Genomic DNA, 25,116 nt, shown 5'->3' with positions numbered 1-25,116 from the left:
AACTGTTGTGCACATAGATCAAGTTGATTTGAAAGTGAGTTGCTTTATGTGTCAGCAGCAAGCTGTCACTGCATGAATAAGTGCTTTCTTATATCCTGTGATTCATTTAAAAAATGACTACATAGATGAAGTTGTGCGATCTGACAAATACAATTTAAAAAATATAAAGTAATTAATTTCTGCTAACTTAAGCTGTTGAAAGTGTTTTAATGGGTCTAAAGATGTTAAAGGATGCTTTGAGATGATTTGATGCATTTCGGCAACAATTTTGGTTCATCAAGGTGCTGAAATTCTGCCTCTTTTTGTAAGGTGTTTTTGTGCTTCACACATACAGATACATAAGCAACAGTGACCTTGTAACATCTTTTATGATGACTCTGTCATTAATAAAATGAAGAATTGTGATTGAAGAGCTAGGATTGACATTCGTCCTACTGAACTAAAGTAGTTCAAAAAGATGGGCTCGTCTTTCACCCTTTAAATGTCAAGCTGAAAAAATAAAGAAAAAGGGGCAGTGCGCAGGCTCTGGTAAGTGATGTATGCTCGTCAACAAACTGCAGTAGTTTGCAATGCCTTATGCAAGCAAGTAGTTTAAAATAAGATGTGAAAAATAACTGGGCTATTTTTTTTAATGCCATGTGGCTTAGATGAAAAATTGTTCTCAAAAACCTTTCAGTCTGCTGTAGTGTCAGATGTTGTCAATGCGAGATGGTGAACATCATGCTTGTTCATGGTTTAATGTACGGACAAGAAACTGTTGCAGAACTCAATGTAGACAACTATCTTTGTGTAAATGGACGAGATGCAGTCCTTTCTAAAATTAAGCTATTGGTTATTTTCAAATTTTCAAGGTGTTGAAGAGGGATACAGTATAAACTTTCAGACATCATTAAAAAAAAAAAGGGAAAATGTTTGCTTGAGCATACAAGTTATTCTGTGCTGCATCAACATACCTTTGCTGAACATGATTGTTGTTGGTGCATATGGTAGAAAGACATGCCAAAATTGTGAAAAAAAAAATTTCAAACACAAGCAAACAACTTAATGAAGTTAGCAGTGCGGCAACTCCTTTGCTGCCACTAGAAGTGGCTAACTTGGTGCTGCCCGAAAGCTGTTTTTTATAACTTTTTAACTGTTAACTTGAACTGGTTTGCAAGTTTTCATGCTGCAAACAGTGTGAAAAAGCATGAACAAGCGAGACTACGACATTCCTCTACGGGCTCCCTTTCCAAAAGAGGAGCACAACTACAGCCGATCTCCGTTAATGTGATCTTGATGGCACCGACAAAAATGATCGAATTATCAGGCAGGCCAAATTAACCTTTTCAGCATCACTGATGTATTGCTACGTTTTCATGTTTCTGTCCTGCCAAGTTCTTTTTGGCATTCCTTTTGCGAGATAGGAATGTGAGGACCACACCATGAGAGCATTTGCCATTATCCATGTCATCTCTTCATTTCTTCGCAACCAAAAATAAACTGTTATGTTTGTTTTGTAATGTCCAAGAAAAGAAACCTGACGTAGGGGGTAAGTCTACTCCGAAAAAACCCGACACTGAAAGAGTTCAGAAGAATCGAAAACGTACAAACGCACCATTACTTCATTTGGTAGTACTTGCCAGATCCTGACGTACCCTCAAATCAAATGTGGACTGATGGGTTAATAGTCGCAAAATAATGTGCCTCCCAAGCCTAACGACACATGCAAGCACACAGCATGCATAGGATTCTTGCAATTAGAAGTAATACGAAACCTGTACAGTTTCGCTTCACAGAATGGAAGTTTATGCACACCTAATCATCGGCAATATCAAACAGCCATTTATCACTGCACATAGACTGCAACATGATGTCCTCCGTGCAGTTCATTATGTTTGATTTGGCGCATTTCCTGAACGACTCCGTAGCAATTACGAATGGAATGGCGGCGTATCGCTAGAGTAACACTACACCAGTTCAAGTTCACCCTGTGATGTGTGCAAGTCTGCAGACCGCCAAAAAGCGTGACTCTGTTGCTGCTACCAGAAAACTTATCTTTTGAATGAGTTTTCATAATCAAAACTGAAAGCGGCATGTCGTAGTTCTGTTGCTATTATGTGATGGCAATGGCGATGATGCTGGCTAGATGCATCTTACTGTAGGTTGTTGTAAATGCCACGGGTTTTGGTTTCACATGCTATTATAAAGCACAGGTAATTTACAGACCACATTGTGGAAAAAAAGTTGCATATTAGAATCAGGTAAAAAGGATAAGGTAAGCTGCCATTTTCACTTCAAAAAATAAATCGGTGTTTTTGGTGGGAGATAACATGTCTTCAACACATTCACTGTCCCATAAGTGCTGCCAAGATGGACGCAGCCACTATTGGGGTCAATATTAGGGTCAGGCACATGCTTGCTGACCAGTCAAGTTTAAATTATGTGGTGAAGGCCAATTCTTGGATCAAAATAATGCAAAGCTTGGGCCCATAGAAATGTATGCACACCAGCTGGTACATTTGGTCAGGATTGAATTAACAGAAAAATTTAATGAACTATAGTCTAATTAACGAAACTCTACTTATCACTAAACATTTCATAAACTGCAAACACATACACATCTACACAAAGACATTTATATAGCATAGCACTAAATGCATGCTGCTACTGCCACCATTCTAGCTATCTGCCAGCTTTTAGCTGCTTTGTTCAAGGTGCTTGCATAGTGCTAATCAGCTAGGATGTGTGAATGTTGGCAGGTCTTATTTGTTTCTGACCCAGGAACAAATGCACCAGAAGGCACAGGAATTTGTCATGCTTAAATGTGGCCAGGACAGTACCAGTAACAGTACATGCAGGGTTTAGAACCTCTATATTCCCGTAAATGGTGTACCCATTACACCCCCAGAGCGACAGGTCCCTCTAGGTAGGAAGGCAAGAGGATGTGTCAAAAAGAAAGGGGGGGAATACTGGTACAACTTTGCATTGCTCTGGCGCTTACATTGCAGCATGGCATGAAATAGGTGAAGAACTGATAAAGAAGCACTGTGCTTTTATAAAGCACTGTCGTACTTCATAACATGTTGGCGTACCTTTGTATATTATATAGTTTTGCATGGTCTTGGAGATCGCAGTGTTTGGCTGTTGCTACAATGCAGTGTGCTGTAATTTTAAGAGGCAATGCTTTTGGTGGATTGCGACGTCACTGTTAATCCTCAGACAATTAGAATGCACCATGCATGAACTCTGATGTATGGAAAAAGCCTAGGTCATTTTAATACATTTAAGTCAGAGGTGTCAGTGGTCAAGAGTATACTCAAAAACACTAATTGGCATCAGTTTACCGGGGCAACAATATGAAATGGTAAGGGCTGGATAAAATGTCCATTGTGTTTTAGACAAAAACACACTTGACATATTATTGCCGAATTCTCCTGGCACCGTATTGATGCCCTGGTAGGCTGCTATGCAAGAATGTTTTACAGTTGGCTCTTCACTTCAGAACTGAATTTGGAGCGCCCCTGATGCTCTAAATTCAATTAAATTGAATGAACTCTGCTATTTTTTTGTGCTTTTCAACTCATGTGCGCTGCGTTTGGCTTGTGTGAGGATGGTTGATGATATAGCAGTATGCCGAAAGCATGGCGTTCGAGATTATGGCATGCTGTGCTTTTGCAACAGTGGAGTGCCACGGAGTCCATCTATAAACAATGCACATTCAGAGCTTTGTTGCAGTGTTATGATAATGGGTGGCACTTTATGAAAATATAATGCTTGAATATCATTTTTTGGCCTGCTCTACTAGTGTGAGCAAGCTGTGGTGCAACACCAGATCCACTCTTGCGTTTATTTTTCCCTCCTTGTAATGTTACGTTTCATTGGTTTTCGTAACCGAGGGAACCATAGCAGGGGGGGGGGAAGCATATGTTATATAGACGTCAAAATTGTATCGCTGCATCTTACATCACTGTACTCCCTTGTGCTGCTCCTTCCCCTGTTGGAGGATGGTTACCTGCCGCTGTAGCCCATTCACTATGGTGTTGCATTGCTGAGGTAAAGGTCGCGGGTTTGCTCCTGGCTGTGGTGGCCGCATTTTGATGGGGGTGAAATGCAAAAATTTTTGTGTACTTAAAATTAGGTGCATGTTAAACAACCCCAGATGGTCAAAATTAATGCAGAGTCTCACTACAATGTGCCTCATAATTCGGGTTCCATGTTCTCGCTTTATACTGATAAGCACTGAAAATTAACCCCCGAGTTGGTTTTCTTTGAATTGGTGAAAACTGAAAAACCCCAAGTTAGAGCTGTGCTTGAAAAGAAAAAAAAAGAAGAAAAGAAAAAGAAACGGGCAGCTTCACGGGAAGAAATCTACCGAACTTTCTTTTTCTTGTTGGCCCAGAACACAGGCATGTTCAACTGCCCTTGGGGTCGTTCCTTTTTACCGAAACCACATTCCTTGTCCCGTTCCCTTCTCTCATCTTTACCAGCATGACGGTTTCCAAGTACTATTTAGGCCTGGCGTAGGTTTCCTGGAACAAGGCAGAAAAAAGGACACGGAAGTACCTAGGACAAGCCCCTCCCCCCCCCCCCCCCTCCCCCCGCAAAGCCCTGTACACTTTCAATTTGAGCAGACTGAGCAGAGGAGAGGACATTGACTGTACAACTGACCAAGAGAGTGCTTCAAATGGTCTGTGGGGCGAACGCGTGGCGGAACGAGGACGAGAACAGAAAGGACCGTCGCATTGAGGAATGATTGGGAAATGAACCGTGCCGCTTCTTCTTTGAAGGAGCTTGAGCTCTAAAAGAAAGTGTTGGCTGATGCCAAGATGCAGGTGACCCTCATCCAAAGCAAAATAAACTCTGTAGAGCAGTGAAACGCAGCACTGAGGCATTGTGCATGGGCTGAGAGTGTCAGGACAGTTGAGGTTGACTTACAAGCTGTTAAGAGAGAATCTCACTTGTGACAAAGTTTGGGCCTAATACCAATGAGCTTGCTATCAGTTGATGGAAATAACTCATTTTCGAAAATATTTGCTTCTCTACGCATCTCTTTTTATTCGTATTTGAAAATGTTCGACTTAATTTGCAATGGGCTTTACCATATCCTTTTTTTTTTCGAATATATTTTATTCGCTGTGCATTTTACTAACCCCTCCCTTGAGTTTTCTGTTTTGAATAAAGTGAACATTACTCCTTACTGTTCAAATTGGATTAGGGCATTTTTAAAAATTTTTTAACATGCTTACTAGAGAGTGACAGCATCGGGCGACGTGGCGTCAACCTGTCTTGACAGAAAAAGTTCTGTGTCACTCGGGAAATTTTGCAAAGGCACTCAGGGAAAACCTGAACAACTTAGGGAATTTGAAAAGGTCAACTAGGTAGACACCCTGAGAATTTGTAGTACCAACGGTACTGGTCAAGAGCAGTTCCTTTAAGTACACGTCGCACATTTCAGTGGCATCTGCAGCCGCAGTTCATTTTGGCAGAGTTGTGCCACCAGGTTCTCCCACTACGTTGATGTGGTACCATAAGGTTGCAGAAACAAGCAATTAGGTGTAGCACTGTCTGCCGCACTGCCTTGCTTTTCTAATGAAACTGCTGTTAATGGCGTGCCTTCCAAGTGCACAGGTCAAGCACTTCAGGTGCATTTGCAGTCTCACATCGTTTTGCCAGAGGTGTCCCACGAGATGGCAGCATTAGTTCAAGCTTTGGTTAGCTTTATGCCAGCAGCCAAATGCAAAATAAGCACTTGAGCCAATTCCTGTAACTCGTGGATGCAAATCGAATTGATCATTTTTTGTGGCCCACTCTGCAGCTTTGAACATGTTCAAGACACCGTGTTAGGCGTGAATGCATGTTGCACTCAAATTGTCAAGCCAGGAAAAGATGTTGGGTTGGCTCTGAAGCTAATATTGATACATGCTACATGTGTAAGAGTAATAAGCAAGCACTTAATTGCGAGCAACTGTAGTGTCATAGCCCTGGTGTGTTCCAGATTAGAACCCAGGACTTGAAACTTTGGAGGCTGTCTCATGCAAAAATTTTAATATTTGGAGAACGTCAGTGCAACTAGCATACATTTTGGGATACACTACAAATTGAATGAAATTCAAAGGGAATTTTTTAACCTTCCCTTTCTCTCCACAAAAATTGCAAAACAAACATGTTTTATGTAAAAAAGGATTTCTTTTTTTCTTTTTGTCATTTTACAAATATTGCAACATGAGCGTATGACTTGGTCCCAGTCACCTTTTAAAAAAGACGTTATTACAATTATTTACCTATGTAATAATACCAGTTTAGCTTTGCCTACTCTGTAGGCTGAAGGTGCTACAGTGCTCTTTTGGGTGTCTAAACACTTTTTTATGCATGGATTTTGATATTTGCACTATTATTTTCACTTGCGAATTTCAAGATTCGTGACCTTCACAGCATGCACAGGCACTTTACATAAAGAAAGAATAGCACTTGTATACAGTGGTAACTCGCAATTAAAGCTTTATTGGCACTACACGTGATAAAAGTACCATTGCAGTTAAACATTTGAAGGAAAAAAACAGAGTGCAAACAAGAAATGACGGTAGTGAAGAGTAATCTGCAAATATCAGTTAACAGTGAAGATGCTACACGAGGAAAGGGAAGAGTAGTCCAAAAGACAAATGAAAATTAACCTTGATCTGTCTGGAAGGGCCCAGTCTGTAAGCGTACCAGTAAATTGTGATGGAATTCAAACAAAGCAGCACCTAAAAACATAACAGGTATAAAAAATATATGGCAACGCGAAAGCAGAAAAGGTCGTTATCAGGTTTGTCTGGTAAAAAAAAAATCGGTTTTCTTTTGTAAGCATAAAATTGAGGGTGTGGTGATGCAAAAGTTCGAAATCACCCAAGCCTGCATCCTAGTAAGTTTCAAGATTCAGTCAATTCTGTTCTACAACTAATCAGACACAAAAAAAGGTGTAATAAGAGAGTGTCAAATAACCAAATCATAGAGCATAATGCAAGAATCAGCCCATGAGTGCCATGCCTTTTCACATGCAAGACTCCTCTCAGCTTGCATGATTAACATAGTGTGCTAGTACAACGGATTGTGCAATTATTTTGAATAATTGCCCATTCATTTTTGCTCTGACATGGCTGTTTTTCACAATTTATACATCCGCATTGTGACATGTCCTGCAGGAATGGCTTAGGGCAGCATAATATCATGTGGAATATAATGCAGGGGAGTGCTTTGGCATGGTTCCTGCAACAGTATTGTGCAAATGTAATTGGGAACATATTCAGGGAGTTTTAATATGTTTGTTAAATGCAGTGAGAGCAGAAAAAAAGGCATAACATTTGAACAGCTTTTTATGTGAACTTGTTGGTCTGGTGATGTTTGCATGTGCACAGACAAATTGTAGGCAGCTCATGTTAGTATAGATGAAGCATTGATCTTATTTCCTCTGTAAAGATATATCTGTGCAAACACATCTGATATGTCTTAGTGTACTGCAGTCGACTTTCATTACTTCAACCTTGATGGGACGAGCAGAATTATAGTTATGCAGTGGGTGAAAATAAAGAAAGAGGCAGAAAAAGCATCCAAGCACACCACTGCATTATTTGGGTGTATTTACAAGATTCAAACATACTCAGTTTTTGTGTTCGAAGTATTCAAAGTAGAAAGCAATGTCCGCCCACATATAAAGCACACTTGATTGTTTAACAAGAAATATATGGCACGCCTCTGATTCTAACAGCCAGAAGAAGATGTAGCACGCAGAGTTTACAGAAATTTCTTTATACTTAATGAACATCGGCGTCACTCTCAGACAGCTTTTTATCACCATGGGCCACATGTCATCCTCTGAGCGGTGCAATGCAATTGATGATGCGCATTTCTTGGATTCACCCGCCATGGTGAACAGAGTGGTGGTCCATGCCGAGACTAGCCAGTTCACGCTGCGACGCATGCAAAACTGCTGTGCACCAAAAATCAATTTTGATTGGGTTTTTGCTTTGAAAGTAGAGTGTGAGCTTACCTATGTGAAAACTTGTCCCGTCACCATCGTGTGATGCTAGTGATGATGATGCTGGCACTGACGGTAAGCTCTTGCCAATGCTGTGAATGTGGCTTGCACTCATGTCCAATTGTAACGAGCAGGCAGTTTTCAGATGTTTTTAGAAAAAGGCACACAATAGAATTGGGGCAAATACAGCGGTCATTCAATGTGAACTGTTGTTTCTCTTTGGAACTCTAAGGGCAGGCTTGAAAGTGATTGTTTTGGGTGGGAGATTTCATGTCTTTGACACATATGCTGTCTCCTAGTGTTTCCTAGACAGATTCCGCGACCATTAGGGTCACGGTTGGGGTATGATGGGGGTGAAATGCAAAAATGGCTGTGTCCTGCATATTGGGGCACATTAAAGGTCCCCTGGTGGTCAAAATTAATCCGGACTCCCCCACTACGGTGTGCCTGATAATCAAATCAAGGTTTTGCGTGTAAAACCCCAGGATTCAATTCAGTTCAACTATTGGGGTCAGATGCACGCATGCTGACCAGTCAACTTCCATCACTGTGATAAGTTTAAGATAATGGAGCATTAAATTATTTTCGGACAACCTTGAATTCAAGAATGTACAGTAAAGAGGGGCCTTTATACCAAAGTGTTCGGGGCCTCTAAAATTCTTCGTTATGCAGCCCATTTTGTTGCAAAGGTTGCACACCATACTGCTCACAGTAGAGCAGGCTAAGCACGTTCAACAAAGCAGTCTTTATTTGACATGAATTCAAGACATACTTAGTGAAAAAAGTCGCTAATTTTTTCATGCACAATTTGTCTGACAGAATGTATGGAAGACTGCAGCCAGCCTTATTGTGCTCAGCTTTGCACCATGCTTTGCGGCAAAATGTAGAACCTACGCAAAGTAAATCTGCATATCGTCAAGTGCCGCTATCACCTCCTTTTCCATCGAAATTCTCGGTTCGATTACAGTAACTTCATGGCCTTCATCGACATTCATGTCCTTTCAATCCTAGATTACTTTAAAGATGTTGTTGGTTATCTGTTATATTGCATCTTAATGTCATCATCTACTGCAATATAGTTGTCAGCCATTGCACCTGCTGATGCGTTACACGAAGTGGTGGAGTTGAGCAATTCCTGGAGCAGTGCAGCAGGACTACATCTTAAATAAGCATGCTCCTCAAGTGCATCCCTAGTGCTGCCGTTAACGCTGTCACAGAGCGCACCTTGGTGGCTTCTGTGGAGAGCAGTGGCTGCACTGCTACGTGGCATTCATTGTAAAGCAACAAATTGGCCATTGGGGGACGCCTAAGTTCACTCGCTGTAGAGGCATTCATAGTGCACATGAAAGATAGAAATAGGGCCGGGTCATAATCAATTCTTTGTTACATAGGTCATTTCATTGTAGAAGCATTCTTTGGAGCGGTGTTCAACTATAGTCTGTATATGTTTGTGTGGCCAATGTTTATCCAACGTTTGAATAAGAGCGGATGAAGTAAACAGGCATTTTACTGTTATAATTGTGGGGTCACAAATGCTGGAAAGGCAAAGCATAAGAAATATTTCATCACATGAATTATGTTTAAACTGGTGGTAAAGTGTTTATTTGAATACATTTAGAACAGTGAGCAAAGTATTATAATTTTCGCATGTGTTGATTTTTATCTCTGGGTGGTTATCACTTTTACCTAAGTATCGCTGTTATGTGACCACTCTTGGGCAAGATGTGTTTGCTGTGTTGAAAGATATGTGAACATTGCCATCACTTCAGTAGCAAGAAGGGCCCATCATCATTAACTACTAGTATATAAGATACATTTTTACAATAATAGACACAACCAAGCTTGTTTTGACTCTTGCACTTAGCCACTTGCTTACTCTAAAAAAAAAGAGAGAATTGGATATGTACGTTCTAGATTAGAGCCCTTGCTTCAATTTAAGCATGAAATCTCTTGTTGCTCTCTGAGGTGCTTTCACCTTTTGCGATGGAGGTGTTATTGTGGATACCCTGGCAGCTCAAGTTACTATTATCACTCTTATTTGTAGTTGTTCTCGTTTATGATGTAGTGAAATCAAGTGCTTAATGAAACTGTATTCAACATCAATTTTGAGGATTGGTTCTTACCGGCCACATGCTTAAGCATATTGCTGTTGGGTCAGCCCACATGCTATACCCATGCAAAGCTATTGGTTGACGTAGTGTTGTTGCACTATATCAAAATGGCGTGGAAGAGCTCACTTTAAAACAATATTGCCTTTAACCAAGCATTTTGTTTTTGTATGGTAAAATAAAACCCAGTGCATTTTTTATTCCTCTTTGTCTAGGACTTCAACACTAGTGCTACAGCCCAAGTTCAGCAAACCCTTGAAGCCATAGACAGTTACTTGTATGAAGAAAAAGATAATGAACCCGGAGGTGCTGACTTGAATGATGAACTCAAGCTTGAGTGTGAACGGTGGAAGCAACAGTTCCCATACCTTCGGTGAACACTTTTGCTCTATTCCTGCTAATAGCTTTGTTTTAAGTTCCACACAGCACTATAGAAGTCCATGGCTCGGAGCAGCACACACAGCTTTGTGCACCATGAAGTATTGCTACATTTGTTGCATCATGTCACTGTAAGGTCATTGGCTCACAGGAACACTGTTGAAGATCTTTCAAATTATTGTTAGTGGCTTTTCTGACACTTGAATATGGATAACACGAAGAAAGTCCATAGGAAGTAGTACAGTCACGTAGAGAATCTGACAGCCGGGAAACTAGGGAGTACAAAGTCCCCACAAGATAGATTAGTGTTACGCTGCTACAGCTAAGTTATCAACCATCTCTTGTGGTTAAACTAACCATAGTTGCAAGCCCTGGAAAAGTTTACAGATGTACTGTGACACTTTTAATAAATCACTAGCAAGTATGCTTCATTTTTCAACTGTTATGTAGTGTGCTCTTGAGTGAAGTGTAGTTAAAGCACAAGGGGCCAAGAAGTTCTTATAGTCTGAGTTGCTTATCCTGTCTGCCAAACTCATAATAGCTGCTACATGTAATTTATTTTGAACCATTCCAGTGAAACTTCACTTAAAAAGACCTCATTTTAGTGAAGTTTCCTGGACTTTTTTCACAGCAGTGATGTTACACTTTCTGAAAATTATAGCTTAGTAAGTTGGTCTTCTGCATTAAATATGTTAAATCTTGGCATACATTGGCTTTCAGAAAGTTAAGCTTTATGCCAAGTAGTTAAAGTTTGTGTTGATCATGCTTTTTTAGGTATGCTATATTGTTTTTCCCAACAGTGTAATTGGCAAGAAGCTTGCCTCTCCAACGGCAACTGTTGCTAAAAGTATCTGTATAAATGGTGGTTCTACCTCAACAGAAAGGTACTGTAGATCTGTCTTGCTGTATTTTCAGAACAGCACACTGCTTGTATGAAACTAAGGGACTTGCAAAAACAAAGGAAAACCTGTAACAGCATTTTGTGAACTCTGAGAACGCCATGCACAAGTTTTCTAAATTGTTTCAAGCAAGCCACCTTATGTGCTGTAGGAATGAGTCATCTGGAGTTTGAAAAATAGCTATGTCGTGGCTTTTGTTTCACCTTTTAGTACTGTAGTCAAAGCAAAAATGGATGCTGACCACAGATATAAATAGTAAGAAAAGATTGTGAACAAGGTTTTCTTACAGGAGCTGAGACGTCTTGTGATTATTTGTTTGCGGTTGGCGTCAATTTTTTCTTTGACTGTGACTAATCCTGACCAGACGAGTTTTCATCAAACCCTTGACTTCAACACTTTCAGATGCTATATACACAATTGGGTACTTTGCTAACCTGCTCTTTTTCCTCCGAGCATGTTACTGATGCTACCATTTTCGGGGGTTTTAGCTGAATTTTACACTCCTTGTCTTGTGACTGTGGAGTTTACTGCGCCACATAGTGAATGCAGATAAGACTAATGTGCAAAGTATTCAGCATGGTGGTATGTAGTTTGGTGTTGTCAGATAAACTTTTGATTTATTTTTTTTGTATTTTCAACATTGTCTATGACTTAAAAAATTGCCCATTGATAAGACAATTATGAGAGTGTCTCAAGATCAAATTACAGCACCCGCACTCACCAGGTGTCCTCTCGGTGCTGGAATTTGTGTACAGTCAAACATGCTCAAAGCGTCATTGTGGATGCGTTCGGAATGTTCGATGCAAAGTGGCATGCAGCGTGGAGCAGGGTTCGTCTCTGCTAGCTTGATAACTGCTTGTATATATCGCTGTAGAGTTTGTTGTGCTGCAAATGCCTTCTTTATTTTATGAGAAGAAATGTGTTAATGCAAACAAGCAATGCGGGTACAAGCTTTTGGAGAAAATGCATAGAGAAACATTTCGTATGTCGACTCAAGTAAGGACAAGTAGGAGGAGGTTGCTCTAGTTGAGTTCGTTCTGCTTGCATTGAAGATGCAGATGACGAGAGGGTGCAATATGTAGAATTTGCAGGTATATTTCTTAAAAACCTTGCAAAAGAAACTTTTAATAATAGATATTGCTTTTTCTCTTCCCACCTCCCTGTCTCCACCCAACACCACCACAACCACCACCAACACTGCACTCGGTGGACATCCCTAAAGCCTCTTGAATGCGGATGACACCCCAATGCCAATAACACCCCAATGTCGTACACTTTTTAGGATACATGCCAGAGCTGATCTTCAGTTGACAAATACATGACAAGTGAAGTGACAAATACCTGAAGCAATAAAAAAAAATTTTAAAAATACGAATGTGAACATGACTTTCGAAGAAGGGAAGAAGGCTATGGCCAGAAGCTTGCAATCCTGCCAGAATCTGAGCCAGTTCAGAGCTATCTCACTCTAAATTAGAGGGCTGCAGAAGCTGATCGATGATGTGCTGCTTTGCCTGACAAAAGACCACAGCTGCTTTCACAGTTACCATGCAAGGGAAGCATTGTTGAATTTATTGACCACCATGACGCTTTGTACACAATTGTGCACATACCAATAAAAAAAAATTAATGATGGTAGTCTCTTGCTTGCCAAATGATCTGTTTAGTTTCACTGAGGCGTACTTAGGCACCACTTGTGAAAAATAATTTTTTTCTTTTCAAATGGTAAGTGGCATAGTGGCATAGAGTTAACACTATAGTTCATAATGACTGGTCATTCTAATGATTTCATAGAAATCCTCGCTGAACAAGAGAATAAAACCTTGCTTCTCAATTTTGCAGTAGAGAAATAAGTTTGGATGTACTTTTGAACCTAATATGGTATTTGTACGGCGGTTGTGACACATTAGTTATTGCTTCAAAGGAGCTAGGTAATGTGTCCTCTTTATTATTTCATTCAGCAAGTGTGACTCGGAGGCAAGCTGGTCGGCAGAGGACGAGGTGCTAAAGAAAAATGTTATAGACCATCTATGTGCCATTTTTTGGCCTGAGGTACTGTGTGACACAACCTGCATAGGCTGATAATTTGCATCATTATGTTTAGTTTAGCCTCTTTGCCATTTGGTTTCTTGCACATCTGCCATGCTGTATGGCATTGTTTCACAGCTCTGCGAGTGCTTGCTTGGAAAGGCTACATAGTTAGACGGTGGTGTCTAAATTAGCGAAAGAAGGAAGGGGCAGGTTATTTACATCAGTCCATGTATAGGGAGACTTTGTTTCCACGTTTCAAATTAAAGGTGACATTACTTTAAATCATTTTTATTAAATATAAATTTCCCGGTTGGCCATGTTATCAGCCTGCTGCGGTAGAGTGAGATATTCCCTTTCCAATTTGTGTGTTGTGCATGATACATTGCATTTGCTGAGTCAAAGCATTGTCTCACAGAATGTGTAGTTAGAAAACATATCATACTCGTGTATATTGTTGTTATACAGGGATGGTACAATAAGTTTATGAATTTCTTTGCCTTGGCCAGGCTAACCACTGATTCTACAATCCTGCAACTGTCTAAAATCAATCACTCCTTACATATGTAACTTTCTCCAACTTGCATTTCTTCCTGTAAGTGAATAGCAAGCTTGCTCTTGTCAGAATGTTGCCTTTCTCCCTAGACAGGCCATCGCTTGCCAGAATTACTGTCCGTAACATCCACAACGTAGTTTACTTTAACCTGTACTTTTAGATAATAGACAAAATTAGCAGTTGGTGCAGGTGAGAATCATTCTCTTGTGTGGTTGCAGTCGGAGCATTGAAAGCTGACACTTAAATAAGAAAGCCTGCTTGTGTTTATTTGTGCCAGATCTGCTTACTATACGCTGTACTTCTGGTTGTCTTTTACATAGATACAACATTCTAGATGCATTGCTGTTTCATTTGCCAAAACTTGTGACGTTTTAAAACAAACAGTTGTCCTCTTCTTTGACATTTGAGACTTGTTGACCATTATATGAAACCACCTTGTAGCCTGAAATGAAATCTTGTAGCCTTTGCTTTATTACAGCAAATGTTTTGCACACAGCAATTGCATGCATTGAAATTTAAAAGCACCACTTTTGGCTCACTGGAATTTATCTTGCACTGCACTATGTGAAGGATTGCACCCTTTTTCGGACTGTTGTTTTTGAAGATAAGTAACGTCATTGTAGCTAGACTTTTGTTTTCTGTGATTTTATTTCTATATGTGCACACAAGTATCTTTACTTCATAGCAGATATTCACTCAGCTTTATATTTTACACATTTTTAAAATCAAGTTGATACTAAGTGAACCTGTGTTTTTCCTAGGTTCAGCTTTGGCTAGACATCTCTCATCAGCATCTTGACTTTGACCACTTGAGTAAGACCCATTTTCCTTTTATAATTATCGCATATTCTTCTTAAGCCTCTACTTGTTAAGTATTACTCATCAAAATAAAGTGGTTTTGCATCAGATTTATTGGTGAAAAGGTTTATTATAGGTGGTTGTAAGTGCTGTATGTTAAAGAAACATTTATTTGCCTCTAAGATTATTAATATAACTGGAGAGCCTCAGCACCTGAATTAAAAGAAGGATAGAGGAACAGCTTGAATCGTTTTTGAAGTGCTCAAGACATAGCAGCTGGTGCCTTGGTTGTTTGACATGAGCTGTGTATCACTGGTAGGTTCAAATGACCTCTACTGTACATGTGGTTTCACTGTTTGATGTGTAACACCAAAACTAATGAATATGCTGACCAGATACTTTTATTCTTTTCCTATTTAGGTATATTGAATGATGTGTCCACCTTAGTATTGGGCTGTTTTTTTTTAAATCAGGTTACTGGCAGTACACTTTAACTGTTCACCCACAATCATAAAAGAGGCTCTTAGGGATTAAATTTATTGCAGATGTGCTCAAGTATGTGTCCTCGTGGTCTAATGTATAGACCTTAACATTTGATTAACAATTTGGAAGATCTGCGTAACTTTCTAAATTTTTTTGCAAAACCTTTCTCACCTCATTGCTAGTTCACAATGGCCTCATGTGTCATATAGTCGGATACAACTTTAGAAAAAAGGGGAGGCCCCGCTGGCCCAGCCCAGACGACCGAAGCGCGACAGCCGATTGCCTCCGCGACTAAAATAATCCCGCTAAAGAAATCGTGCTTCTGAAACGCGCAATTCTCATTATAAACAAAGACTTTTGTATTTTGATGACTGGTTTAGTAGAGCTCTCATATGCTACAGCACATGCCGGATCACGACAAAAAAATAACCCCGTGCCTTCCACAATGCTTCCTGTCGTCTGCTCTTTCGCTTCATTGCAAGTGACAAAAGTAGAAAGAGCAGCTCTGCATGGCTTTTGCGCTTGTTTACATGTACACGGCACATTTACTACTCTTTTTCCTAGCTTAAGATGAATCAGTTGCTATTGGACAAGTACTTATATAAAACAATGCATTTATCGCAACCATTACAAACCTGGGGCGTGAATACTCGAGGCAGGAAAGGTACAAAAATGCTTCATTCATCGTATTAAATAAACACTCATGGTGTTAAATAGCATAAAATTTATATTTTTTGGTTTTGTGTTTCACAAATGTTTTCCTTTTTTTTTTTTTGCGAGCCTAAAATCTCGCCAGTTCGCGCAAATCATTCCGTGCGAGTTTTCCGACATGGAGCCCAATGTGGTGACATCGGAATGCGATTCTTTGTTGCCAAACGAGCCTTGTGTAGCCTCGATGTCCACACCACCAAGGATCCTTGACAAGAACAAGAGTGGCCACATCCTGAACAGCGATTCACGCAATATGATCCTCCACTGCTACACGTATTGGCGTAACAGGGAGCCTGAACATAGCGTGGAGGCCACGACCAAGTTTGTCGCCGAGATGCTCGGTGTCAGCGAAAGCACAGTGTTCAAGGTGAGGAGGGAGGACAAAGCATCGCATATTTCGGGTGGCAAACTGTCGACGCCCTCGCGCAAGCGTCCACGAAATGCGGAGAAAAGAAGACGCAGCACGAAGTATGACAGCTTCACGTTGTGCGCGCTGAGGTCATGTGTGCACGATTTCTTTTGCCGCAACGAGATACCGACGGTCGAGAAGATAACTAACGAGTTCTCGAAGCGTATGGATCTCTCATCACTGAAGTGGTGTACTGTGCGTCGTCGGGTTTTGTTCCGCAGGCGGTATCGGTTTCTTGCGCTCGCAAAACTGACAGCTACCTTGTTACTAATCGCTCAAAGGGCGACCACCTGTTTCTTACTGTTTAGAGCTGGTTCTTTTCAATGCACATCTCACACTCAAATGCCAGTTCCTTGCGATATGATGCTTGTATTGCTTGTCGAGATCGGATTCAAGCACGAGAAGAGGAGCTGCAGTTCGCTGCTTATCGACCGGGATGACATAGCTGAATGGCGGAATCGCTACCTTCGTGACGTGGAATGCTACCGGGCGGAAGGCCGAAAGATCTTTTTCCTGGACGAGACATGGGTGATGGCGGGACACACTCGGTCGATCGTGTGGACAGACACCGTGGTGCAGAAGCGCGGACGCCTATATGTGCGAGCAAATGGTCTAGCTGTCGACGGGTTTGAAACAACCTTCTGGGAAAGGCCAGCGCCTGATTGTGACGCACATCGGCAGCGAGGATGGCTTCGTCGACGGGTGCTTAAATATATTCCGAGGCCAAAAAACGGGCGACTACCACGAAGAAATGGATGGCAATCGCTTCGAGGGATGGTTTAATAACGTTCTGCAGAAGTTGCCTGCTGGTAGCGTCATTGTTTTGGACAATGCACCTTATCATTCCCGGCGAGACGAGAAATTACCGACGACAGCTTGGAAGAAGGAAAAAATACAGGAGTGGCTCAAAAGCAAAAACATCACCTACAGCGAAAGGATGGTTAAAAAGCAGCTGCTTGAGTTGGTAGCATCTGTAAAGCCATGCTTTCTGAGCTACATCGTAGACAATGCAGCTGAAAGGGCCGGTTGAATTGTACTCAGCCTCCCACCGTACCACTGCGAATTTAATCCTATTGAGCTTGTGTGGGCAAAGGTGAAAAATGGCATCGCTGCGGACAACAGAGATTTCAAGCTGTCCACGGTCGAAGACGTCTTGAGGGAAAAAATCAAGCATGTAACGGCGGAAGACTGGAAGAAGAACATTCACCACGTGATGGATCTGGAGGCAAAGTTCAGGCTTGATACATCTGGGAGTGACCATATCCAACCCATCATCATCCAGCTGGGGGAAGATGACAGTGAAGAAAGCGACTCCGACTGCGAGCTGTCCGGCATTGAGCCACTCAATGAAGAATAACAGCTTCTTATTAACGAAAGAACAGCCCTTATTAGGGCTACCCAAATTTTGCCGGTGGGTTCGCAGCAGCCAAGCATTCTCCCGTGACCTCTCAAATAAATAAGCAGTTCATTTGGTGACACATTCCTTTTAATAGAAGCTCAATTCTGAAAAAGCAATGTCCTGCACAGATCGTGCTCAATATAAGTATTGGCATGGAAACGTGCTGAAATGCTGGAAAATCTCAATGCAAATACAATTATTAACCCTGAATAAATATGTGGGGCCCAAAATGCTCGTTCGGCCAGCCATTATCCAGCTTCACACGAAAAAGCAGTAGTCAACGTCAAATTGACAGCCACTCTTAGCAGCCTGCACGCGAAAGCACATTCATGTGTTTGCATTGTTTATTTTGGTTATCTGGCCCAGGCAAGTAATGCGAAGACAACAATTATCAAGAAATACTCATTCGGGTAGCCATTCATAGCAGTACACTCTAAGAAAAGTTTACACCCTTTGGAGTGCCCCTTCTGCCACACAACAATAATCGTCATCTGCCTTGATACGTTTCCTTTCTTGAAAACGCCGCGCCCGCTACTTTCCTGTCAGGAATGCTATCATGCTGATAACGCACATGCCGTTCGTTACTGGAAAGTACCGGGCTCGCAGCGTTAAAGAAAGGAAACGCATCAAAGCAGATGACGATTATTGTTGTGTGGCAGAAGGGGCACTCCAAAGGGTGTAAACTTTTCTTAGAGTGTAGTCAAGGGCACGCTTGAAAGACACCATTAGCAGTCTGCACGTCAAAGCGCCGTCATGAAACGGCAGCAATCAACGCGAAAATGACAGCCACTGTTGGCATCTTGCATGAAAAAGCACGTTCATGTGGTGGCATTGTTTAACCTGGTTATCTGATCCGGGCAAGTAATGCAAATAAGACAACAATTATCAAGCATCATTAGCTCAGTGAGGCCCAAAATACTGATTCGGGTAGCCATTCATAGAAGTACTCGAGGGCAAGCTTGAATGGCACCATTAGCTGCACGTCAAAGCGCAGTCATGTCGTTGCCACTGTTGGTGAAATGGCAGCAATCAATGCGAAAATGACAACCACTGTTGGCAGCTTGCATGAAAAAGCACGTTCATGTGGTGGAATTGTTTAACCTGGTTATCTGACCCAGGCAAGTAATGCGAATAAGACAACAATTATCAAACATCATTAGCTTAGTTAGGCCCAATATACTCATTCGGGTAACTATTCATAGCAGTAGTCGAGGGCACGCTTGAAAGGCACCATTAACAATCTGCACGTCAAAGCGCAGTCAAGCTGTCACCACTGTTGGTGAAACAGCAGCAATTAATGCGAAAATGACAGCCACTGTTGGCAGCTTGCATGCAAAAACACATTCATGTGGTGGCATTGCTTATTTTGGTTACCTGGCCCAGGCAAGTTTTGCGAATAAGAACAATTATCAAACATCATTAGCTTAAGGCCCAATATACTCATTCGGGTAACTATTCATAGCAGTAATCGAGGGCACGCTTGAAAGGCACCGTTTGCAGTCTGCACATCAAATCACAGTCATGCCACAGCCATTGTTGTATTTGTTTATCTGACCGGGCAAGTAACACCAATGTAAGCACAATTATTCACCCTGAATAGCTCTGCTAGCATTGTTTGTACTAAAAAATGCTGAGTGAAGTTGAATGTGTTTTATTGAGGCAATTATTTAATTCACAAGCCATCGGCATAGTGATGGACAGCCAGGTTCAGACAATGACATTTGTGAAGTAATAAATGGTGACAGTTGCAAAAGCTCTCAGTGCACTGCTTCGCTGGGCTCCATTCACAGAAAAATGTCATTGCAACGACGAAAGCGTCAGACAGGAAATGACTCCCCACTGCACTATGTTATTCGTGTTGAAAACTTTTACCATCATATGTGATGGGCAGCGAAACCGTCTGTTTACTAAGACTGAATGCATGAAAAATGCAACAGCATAGAAAGATGTTGCTTCGCAATATGCAGCCTTTCATGTGCACTTCTGGCGAGCTGCCACATGTACTGATGCATAAACATGAACAGAGGTAAGAGGCAAAGTTGCTGTGCAACCCACATGACGCTTTTAAGAAAATGTATCTCTAAGCCTTTCTGTTTTCATAGGCGATCAAAATTTGTTTTGAGCAAGTTGGTTAATCACAGTGAAGCAACAACACAAGAAGGAAGGACAGAAAACACAGTGAGTAGGCAGATTGAGAAGACAAGGTAGACCAGTGAGAAAGGTTTTAATGAGATGGAAGAGGCCAGCCCTGCAGTGTACAGGAGTTAGTGCTTTGAATGAGATTCGTTAATGAAAATGTGTAAAGACTCTGCTGAAAGAAAACTAGCAAAAACAAATGCTAATATAAAATAAAAGGACAGAAATAAGAGTATGCACAAAGATGCATGGAATCAGGTACACAAACGCGAAAACTAATAAAAACTCAAATATAAAGAAATGTGGGAAATAAAAAAACATGACAAACGCAAGAAAACATACATTTACACATTTACAAACAGACCTGGGTAGAGGTATTATAGGAGCGGGTTCACAAGCTGCTGTGCCTACCTTCTCGTATGTTCTTTTTTTTTAACCGTTCTCTTAACACTGTCTTGGGAATTTTTAATTGTAACATATCACAAGAATTGAAAAGCAGCGCGAAGCTATGTTGTGGGAAACCATATCGAGCGCTGGCAACACAACTTATGCGTGACTGTGCCACACCACGCATTCTACAGCTTGCGCGCGCGGTGAGCACTGGTGGAAAGCAATCAATCGACGGTGCCACACAACGCACGAACACCGCCGTTAGATGCTCGGCCATCTCACTACTGAAAACGATCGTTCACGCTAAGTTTACGGCGACAAATCTTTGCGTTGGAGGCTTCTTTTGTCAATATTTTCTGTTGAGACGCTCATAGGTTTGTTTCATGCGCGCACGCTTTTCTCATTTGTCCTGAGAATGGTTTTGCTCCATCACTTCACCCCGTCCGACGAGAAACGCAGCGACACAGTACACGCACACACCCACCGCTGACAGTAGGCACCAGACTTTGGCAAACTTTTCGCGTCGTAACTTCACTCGGGAGCGAAATAAAACAGACATGGAACAAACAAGCAGGATGTGTGTTTGTAGCGGTGGCCGTGGGATCTTGTTTTCAGGCAAAGCGTAGTGCAGCGTCAGCGATGCTCGCTTCAATGTTTCTTCGCCGGATCATGGCTTGGAATAAACGCACGCGGCACAAATGCCGCATCGTAAGCTCGCAGTAATGTTTCCGGCATGATAGACACTCACAAACAGTTTGGGAATTCACTGTGACGAGGCGTTGACGCGCACAGCTGACGCGACTTCGCCCAGTTCGAAGCACGGGCGGCCATCTTCTCCGACGGCGGGGTCACCGGCCGTCTGGCGCATGACGTCGGTCTAGAGTGCGCGCCCATTGGTGGATGTTTGTGTGCATCCGCCTCGGAGGAGTAAACGCCCCCTTTTTTCTAATGTTGTATCCGACTTTAGTGCAGTGCAGTATGGTTCAAAGGCTGTACTGAGCTGCTACTCTATCTTTTGCAAAGGCAAGGGTCTCATGAGTCACAAAGGGTGAGGGGTCAAAGGGCGACAAGGGAGGGGTGTTTAATCATGAAGTGGAAGTGAACAGGACAGGCGGTTGGTGCTGAAGACAACTGTTCAGTGCAAAAGTAAAAAAAAAAGCATCTGTTTCCCATTGATGAAATGCTTTCTGTAGAACTAGTACTACAAGCTGTTTCCTGTGTGTCGCACCGCAGTGCATCTTAAATACCTCTGTCAGATGGGCACACCTGAACCCTTAGAAACCTAAGTCCTTTGCCTCAAATGTGCCTTGGTTACTGCCTACTCATTACTGCTTTGACATTGTTGCATCAGCACATTGCTATATTGTCCTCTTTCACTTCTTCCTGTTTTGCCTTGTCAGTTCATTGATCACACTTAATAACATTTCTTATTCTTGATAACACTTATATTGTAATTAATTTTATGGGGAACATTAATGTACTAGGAAATGGGAAGTCATGTTCATTTGATAGTCACGCTTTTGTTCAGGCTTAGTGGTACATAAAAAAAAAGGAAATCATAGTAGATGCATTCGAAATCGAACCAATGATCATGGGTTAGCTGAGCATTCTAACCACTACGCCATGGCTGGACCTGTAATGTACCAACCGGTTTTTGCATTTGCTGCACAAAAAAGAATGGGTATGTTACAATTACTCATGGTTCAGCATTGAAACGTGCAATTTTTTAAACATGTAGTAATAGTGCCAACTTGACAGTCAACTTTTGCACATTTTTGTAACCTTAGAATGGTTTTGTGAGTGGCATGAATGGTCCTTACAGGGCCTCCCACTAGGCTTGGACACTATAATGAAGCAAGTGCTCTGCATAGATCACAAAATGATGATTGTGTCTGCACAGTATTACATTCATGTATGTGGTGAAAATATCCAAAAAGTTCAAGTGAAATCCTGTTTGTGCTTATTCTCAGAGCGACCAGTCTGTCATCAGTGGAAACGTCATCACTTCTCTCACCTACTATTTCATGGGTTTCATGCAGTACACAAATAGCCAGTAGCAGCAGTATGAGCAACGTGGGGATCCACATGAAATAAGAGCTCTCTAAACTGCTGCTGGAAATGTGTTGTGCTCCAAGAAAGGGAGAGAAAAAAACAAAAGGAGGTGCAGGTTGTGATGTATATGCCATGTGGGCCCTTGCTTTGATATGGGAAGAGCCAAGGGAACAGTGCTGCTTTCTGGTGCTGGCAGGGTTGAGGCTCCACTCCACAGGGACTTCTCTTGCCCCATTCCTCGCAAAATTTAATTGGCTTCTGTCTCTGCTATTACTAAACCCTTGTAAAAAATTCGTTCAGTAGAACACTTCCTGAACAGTGCTTTACAACTTCTAGCGTTTAATAAACATTTCTGGTGGGGCCTGGTGAACGGCCTGTTGAGTGATCACTTACTCATTGTTGTGAGAGCACTAGCTGCTTGAAAGTTTAGATTTTTTTTTAACAACACCTAATTTACCAAGTTTCAAGATGCTGTGTGAGTGGAGAGAGGTGAAAGCTGCAGACATTTTCTCTATCCATCCTCCCCACTAGTTACAGTATCTTCCTCAGGCAATGAGGTTTTTCAAGGCAGTGGTGGTGCAATGCTAGTGCTCGTTGCTAGTAAAGTGCAAGATAAAGCGCAAGAACAGGACCTAAACATCGGAATGTGACTTGCAAAATGTGTGTAACTTTTGGGACTGTTCACTAAGGAGTGTGTCACTGCAATATTGATGGGGTTCAAGATTGTTTTTCTGGTTTTTCAGAGCTTGGCTCAGAGCGATTGTAAGAATTTAGGCACATGGCATATAAATGTTTAACTTCTTGTTCTTGTGCTGGCTTTTGATGACACAGATCTAAGGCACTTGCACTGGGACCTAGACAAGGAGGTACGCAACAGCCAGCAAAACTTGGAAGGAGTGTTAACAGTGACACCAAAGCTCCTAAGTGATCGTTTCTCAGAAAGAGCCTGGTGAGTTGACTTTATTTTCATTTGACTTAGGTTGCTAATATTGAAAACATATAGGCAGTCTAGTATTCGCATCCGAGGTGACTCTGCATTAGCTTACTTGTGCTGAGTAATGCTTTTTACTGTGAATAGGAAGTTATGAGCTGAAAAATGGGCCAATTGAATTTGTTTGTTTGTGAATTTGTTTATTCATTCATCGCATGACTCATTTGCACACAGAATGTCTGAATTAAACATGGCAGTTGGGAACGAAGTTACCGCCATTCAGGGCTGTCACCTGTGTCCTCACTTTCATTGTCGAGCTGATTCCTTGGTTTTCCGAGTGCTGTACTGCCGCTGCGAAAAGAGTACTGTCAACTTAGCAGCAAACCATAACTTGGATTGCTAACTGCTGATGGAGCAGGGCTGGTTAGGCCGAGCCTGTGGGGTTGATGGCTAGTAAGCTGTTATGGCAATATGGTCCTTGAAATGCCTGTACCTGTAGACTACACAGGAGATATGGTATGAGACCACGCACACAGGCCGGACTGACGGCCACGTGCTTGAAGCAGAGGTTAGTTCCACAGGTGATTAAGTGGAAACTGCCGCAAACACCTACACAGTTTAAAGTGCATACTGCATGAAATGGCTCAAGTTTGTGTTTTGGCATAAAGCTGCATGCTATATTTTTGAAATATGGCCTAAACTGACACTGGCACGGTGTCAAGGTAGCAGACACGATATGTACACTTTGCGATGATGCGTGATGTACATCAAGCTGCGCGGCAGCGAAATGCAAAACACATGTATGGTCTCGATCATTACGAAATTTCATGTAGATGTTGCTGCATTATCTTCGTGTTGAAATTCTCCATTGACGCTCCCAATGAACCAGAACTTGATGTTCACGTTGACGGTGTCCCTTTGGCGGCATTGATAGATACTGGAGCCCAGGTGTCCATAATGAGTTGTAACCTCTGTCGTTGACTGAGGAAGATTCTCACGCCTGCTACTACACGAGCCGTACACGTGGCCGATGGCAGCACTGTTGACGTCACTGGAATGTGTACTTCCCATATAAGTATCGCCGACTGCCATGTTCCTGTTCTTTTTACAGTGCTGACCAATTGTCCCCATGACCTAATCCTCAGCTTCGACTTTCTTATGGCACATTCAGCTTTGATTGACTGTTCTGCTGGTACCCTTTGCCTTGAACTTCCTCTACTCGTGCATATTCGTGCCGAACTGCTGAACAACTTTGGTACGACCACCTTCATCCGCCTGCCGCCTAAAGCCTTGACTTTCGTCGATTTGGTATCGTCTTTTCCTGTCCCTGATCGTGATTACGTCGCCACACCTGTTCCTGGTGTCCTTTTGATGCGCAATATCACTGTGCCCCACTCCATCGTCACCGTCGCTGATAACCGGACATGCCTCCCCGTCGTCAACTTTGGCCTGACAAAGGAAGTTCTACCCCAAGGCATATCAGTTGCAATGCTGCGTGCTATAGGAGATGACCACATCATGACATTTTCAGTTGACGCCTGCTTAGTTTCTATAGGAGACTATTTACAACCATTGGTGTAAATAGTCTCCAGTTCTTAATCCTTCGTTCGTGTAACAATATTATTTCACATCAACACATTATTGAGCGATATTCTGTAAACAAATTGTTCTTTGTGCTGGCGTTGTGAAAAAATCATGCAATTGATTTTATCATCGCCATTCATTTTCCTTCTTCTCAAATCAGTTTTTTTCTGACAGTGGCATGCAGCTGCAACCTTAACGGTGAACAGCAGGATGGTCTAGTGTGCTTACGTCCCCGTTGTAATTTTGCTCCCTCAGCCTTTTGTT

The 25,116-nt window shown here is 41.9% G+C and overlaps 1 protein-coding gene across 1 annotated transcript in view; it reads left to right on the top strand.

Moving 5' to 3' along the window:
* LOC126547627 (uncharacterized) overlaps positions 1-25,116 on the top strand; it is a 51,876-nt gene that overhangs the window by 8,603 nt on the left and 18,157 nt on the right. Inside the window, exons 4-8 of the mRNA XM_055063138.2 lie at positions 10,317-10,474; positions 11,280-11,363; positions 13,337-13,427; positions 14,721-14,772; positions 23,169-23,286. Of these exons, the coding sequence (XP_054919113.1) occupies positions 10,317-10,474; positions 11,280-11,363; positions 13,337-13,427; positions 14,721-14,772; positions 23,169-23,286 (503 nt within the window). The remainder of the gene's footprint in view (positions 1-10,316; positions 10,475-11,279; positions 11,364-13,336; positions 13,428-14,720; positions 14,773-23,168; positions 23,287-25,116) is intronic.

Source organism: Dermacentor andersoni, chromosome 1, assembly GCF_023375885.2.
Source record: "Dermacentor andersoni chromosome 1, qqDerAnde1_hic_scaffold, whole genome shotgun sequence".
Classification (NCBI taxonomy): Eukaryota; Metazoa; Arthropoda; class Arachnida; order Ixodida; family Ixodidae; genus Dermacentor; species Dermacentor andersoni.
Note: the sequence above shows the minus strand (reverse complement) of the source record. Positions and strands in the feature narration are given on the sequence as shown.